This window comes from Rhagoletis pomonella, unplaced genomic scaffold (assembly GCF_013731165.1).
Source record: "Rhagoletis pomonella isolate Grant_MI unplaced genomic scaffold, Rhpom_1.0 Rhpom_scaffold_00006, whole genome shotgun sequence".
NCBI classification, from domain to species: domain Eukaryota; kingdom Metazoa; phylum Arthropoda; class Insecta; order Diptera; family Tephritidae; genus Rhagoletis; species Rhagoletis pomonella.
The window spans coordinates 36466266-36471270 of NW_023458560.1; the positions used below are offsets into that span (position 1 = coordinate 36466266).

The 5005-nt window shown below is 38.4% G+C and overlaps 1 protein-coding gene across 1 annotated transcript; it reads right to left on the reverse strand.

Annotated features, from left to right (window-relative positions):
• Nucleotides 1-23: 23 nt before the first annotated feature.
• Nucleotides 24-3248, reverse strand: LOC118740678 (enolase). Its single transcript, XM_036472297.1, has 3 exons — nt 2520-3248; nt 1019-1742; nt 24-872 (listed from the first exon to the last, which is right to left on the reverse strand). Exons 1-3 carry the CDS (start codon nt 2681-2683, stop codon nt 288-290), a joined length of 1473 nt encoding a protein of 490 aa, XP_036328190.1. The 5' UTR covers nt 2684-3248; the 3' UTR covers nt 24-287.
• Between the last annotated feature and the right edge of the window lie 1757 nt (nt 3249-5005).

Below are 5005 nucleotides of genomic sequence, written 5' to 3' on the forward strand. Positions count from 1 at the left end.
TATAATTTAAATAAAATTTTAAATTGTATTTTATATGTATGTATGTGTATTTAAAGTAGAATAAGAGAACCAAAATAATTGCAGTGCACAAAATTTAATTAACATTTGTTATTGATAAATAGTAGGTAGGTGGGTGATATACATTTACAACGGTATATACTAGGTTTTTCGTGTATTGTATTCTATTGATTAAGCTCAACTTAATTGGCCACTTCCATACTAGTGTGTCCTCTCTACTTGCACGTTGGAATCATTATTCATTTCTCGCCACTATTTAAAGTACACATTTATTGTGGCTTTCTGAAGCTTTTGCCAGCAAACTTCGCCTTGGCGCCCAACTCTTCTTCGATGCGAAGAATTTGATTGTATTTGGCCAAACGTTCGGAACGGCATGGAGCACCAGTCTTAATTTGTCCAGTTGACAAACCAACAACGAGATCGGCAATGAAAGTATCTTCAGTCTCACCGGAACGATGCGACACCATGGTACCCCAGCCGTTGCTCTTGGCCAACAAATGGGCCTTGATTGATTCGGTTACGGTACCGATTTGGTTGACCTTCAACAACAAGCAGTTGCAAGCCTTCTTTTCGACGGCAGTCTGGATACGCTTGGGGTTGGTCACGGTCAAATCATCACCGACAATTTGGATTTGAGTGTTGGCAGTAATGGTGGACCAGGCATCCCAATGATCCTGATCGAAGGGATCCTCAATGGAAGAGATGGGGAACTCCTTGATGAATTCCTGATACAAGTTGGTGAGCTTTTCGGGCGACAGCCATTGTGATTTGTCGCTGTTGGGGTTCTTGAAGTCCAAATCGTACAGACCGTCTTTGTGGAATTCAGAAGCGGCAACATCCATGCCGATTTCGACCTATAGGTGGAAGGAATGAAGAATTTAAAATAGGTATACATGAACATTTGGATTTTTTCTCTCATAGAATATGCACAAGTAATCTATGAATTAATAGTTATACAAAAAATTTTATTATAATTTTCTTCTCCTTCCCCACAACTCACCTTGCCGGTGTAGCCACCCTTTGCTATGGCATCCTGGATCAACACCAAGGCTTCCTTGTTCGACTGAATGTTGGGTGCGAAACCACCCTCATCACCCACAGCGGTGGCATCTAAACCAAATTTGTCCTTGATGACCTTCTTTAAGTGGTGATACACTTCAGAGCCGATTTTCATGGCTTCAGTGAAGCTGGTAGCGCCAGTTGGCAAGATCATGAATTCCTGCATGGCCAATTTGTTGCCAGCATGACTGCCACCGTTGATTACGTTGAATGCAGGCACCGGCAGAATGATGTCCTTGTTACCAGCCAAGTCAGCAATGTGCTGGTACAGTGGTACACCCTTCTTGGCGGCACCAGCCTTGCAGACAGCCAATGAGATACCCAAAATGGCATTGGCACCGAATTTCGACTTATTTTCAGTACCGTCCAATTTCAACATGAAATTGTCGATGCCTTCCTGATCGGTAACCTCAAGGTTAGCCTTCAACAATTCAGGCCCCAGAGTCTTGTTTACATGATCAACAGCTTTGGTCACAGCCTTGCCATGGTAGTTGTTCTTGTCGTTATCGCGCAATTCGAGTGCCTCATGCACGCCAGTGGATGCACCGGAGGGTACAGCGGCACGGAATAGACCCAACTCAGTGGTCAAATCAACCTCGACGGTGGGGTTACCACGTGAGTCGAAGATTTGACGGGCGAAAATTGACTTGATAGGCATATCTGATCTGTTTGAGAAATAAAAGAGATAAGAGAAAGAGAAATTTAAAATACATTTAATAAAAATTTTATAATGATTTAATGATTAAGTTCTATTTGTTTATCATTTATTTATTTATTTAATTACAAATATGTACGTATATGTACAAATGCAGTAACAAATCATACTTTTGTACATTGTTACATACATACATACTTGCATGCATACCTATATACATACATGTGTACATATGTGTTTCTTTTGAAAATAATTAATTGCTAATAATGCGTTAATTTATTCTTAATTAATTTGATATATTTATTTTTGTTCTCTTGCTACTTTTACATATATGTACATACTTAAGTCTCAGCTAAATTTCCTCTTGTTTTTCATAAATTTCTGTGGAAAGTTTTCTCTCACCGCATATGACCTCTACGCAGGCATTAAAGGTCATAGCGGCATAATAAGGAAATATTGCGCTAATAAGCGAAATTCATACTGAATTTGCAAATAATCAACTTCTTTTATGATAATTAAGTTTGTTCGCCCATAAATTATGTTAAATGGCAGCGGAAAATTATGATTAATAAAAAACCTAAAATTTGTACACGACCACCGGGTAAATTGTTATCTAACTGCATTCTCCGCCATTAAAAATCGAATCATACTTTTACTAAATTCATATGCGAGTACAATTTCGATTACACTTTATAGCAAATGCATTTGTTTATAATTTTGTTCGAATTGCAAAGAAGTATTGCACCAAAAAAAAAAAATAATGCACACCTAAAATTAAAGCACTTACTTAAAGCGTTTAATTAACAAGAAATGTAATCCAAACGGAGACGGAACTCTGGCACCAAAATTCACCAACGGCGATTGTGGAGCAACTGACAGCGAGTGTTGAGCGAAAAGCGCGATGGTGCGAGCAGTCGTTGCTACTTTCGTGGAGCACGACCACAGCAACATTTTAACACAATTTGTTTTTTTTTTTTTATTTCGTGCAAAGCTTTTATTTCCTATTCTTTTTGTTGTTGGTTGTTGTCGCAGTCGCAATTGCAAAAGGCAAAACTGTTCGTATCCGTTGCCGTCACCAGCTATGTATTTTGCGAAAACGAATACGCTTCTTTCTACCTGCTAATTACGTGTGTGGATTTTAAAATTGAGTCTATATGGCACAGTGGCAAAGACAGAGGCGGCTGCAGGATTACTCAGTTCGTTACAAATCGGTTTCATTGGATTGCATGGCTATGACATAATACATACACGTTGGAATTGCCGGCATATGCGGCGAACGTCACAGGCATGTACATATGTATGTAAATCGTTTAATCGTATGTAGTTTTGCAACGCAACGGGTGGCGTATATTGGCTCCGACGAAACTTTCAATGACCTTCGTGCAAGGTGACAAGAGCAGATGCCGGCTGAATTAAGTCCACACCCTTGCTATGTGCGGTTAACAGTATGCGCGTGAAAGAGTTGACACAATACACAATCTTATATAGTTCTGCTACACAAGCTTAATTTGTTTACCTTCACAACGATAACTGAAAGCTTTTTTTGGCGGATTTCGCTTGAAATAATGTATAACAGCAGCGCTTTTGAGAATTTAATTTTTTTTTTGTTACAATAACTTCAATTTCACCTAATTGTTGTCAATTATTTTGAGTTTGTAAAAATCCGTATTTACTTTGGCTGAATTTCTTTATTCATTCTGAACGTTTGGAATAAACTTTTTTGTTTACTTATTCTTTAGAACGTTCCTGATGATATGTTAACGTATATTTCAAACGTATTCTGTTTATTCCGGCTGTGAAATGGGATTATCCGGAATGTATAAAGAAACGCAGCCTTTAACTTGATGACTTATATGTCATAACAAACAAAATGTATAAGGCAGTTGAAAATGGCCGCAATCATGTCTGCATTCAATATGGAGCATTTGCAACGGATGCACTGCTTAATCGACGTAGTAGGACTGCTTCCGGAAAGCCGATTCGCTGGATGGTAAAAAAGTACACACCAAAACTACCACTTTTCGTTGCACTTTTCCGTCCAAAATGGAAGCTGTACGTACATATACATACATATGTATGTATTTGGAAGTATAGTCTGCGTTATTCATTCTATAAATCGCACATAAGGACAAAGTGACTAATTACCACGATAAAAATAGAAAAACAAAATTCTTTATATCTTATCGCCAGGGTACAGATTTTTAGGACCTAAAACCCTACAAAAAAGGCAAAACAAAATAACGAAATAGGCAGGAAAAGGACTAGAAATCGCAAAAAAGGCATAAGAAGGCACTAAAAAGGTAAACACCGAAAAATAATCAAAAAAAGAACAGCGTAAGAACGAGAGAGAGCTGCTAGTTTCTGCTAGTTTTTTGGGTTAAGAAACGCTTTCCAGCAGAAATTAGTGATAATTAGTGATAATTATCTGTTAATTAATAATTAAACACCATTATCGACGTTTTCGATATCATGCATATAACATGTGATCGATAAAGCAGTTGTGGTATTTAAGCGGACCTTCTACCTCTGATTTATGCTAAACGGACATTGAACAACCGGCCCTAATTACGCCCCCGCCACGGATAAAATTATCAACGTTTTTTACGACTAAGGGCCGTTTGCACCATGTCTAGTTAATTCTAACTCCCAGTTAAACATCTTTATCGACGTTATCGACACCCATCATATAACATATGATCGATAAAGCAGTTAACGTGCTTAACTGAAGGATGTACCTCCAGTTAGCGTTAACTAGACATGGTGCAAACGGCCCTAATACGTATTTCTTTATTGTCTTGACAGCATTGTCTAATGTAAACACGCCGTTAGAGGTTAGACTCACAGCGTTTAATTAACTTAGGGTTTACACCGCACAATATTGTTAAGACAATTATGTCAAAATTATGTGTTTGTTGTAAACACGGCGAATTCATATTACAACAAACACACCATTTTGACATAATTGTCTTGGCAATATTGTCCGGTGTAAACCCTTAGGGCCGTTTGCACCATGTCTAGTTAATTCTAACTCCCAGTTAAACATCTTTATCGACGTTATCGACACCCATCATATCGTCGCTCCCAACGAAGAGTAGCACATCTCAAATTACCGTGGAAGACTAGCACGTTTCACTATTCGCGTCGAAGACTAGCACATTTCATTATTCGCGTCGAAAAGTAGCACATTTCAGATTCTCGCGTGGAAGACTAGCACATTTCACTAATCGCGTGGAAGACTAGCACATTTCAGATTTTTGCGTGGAAGACTAGCAC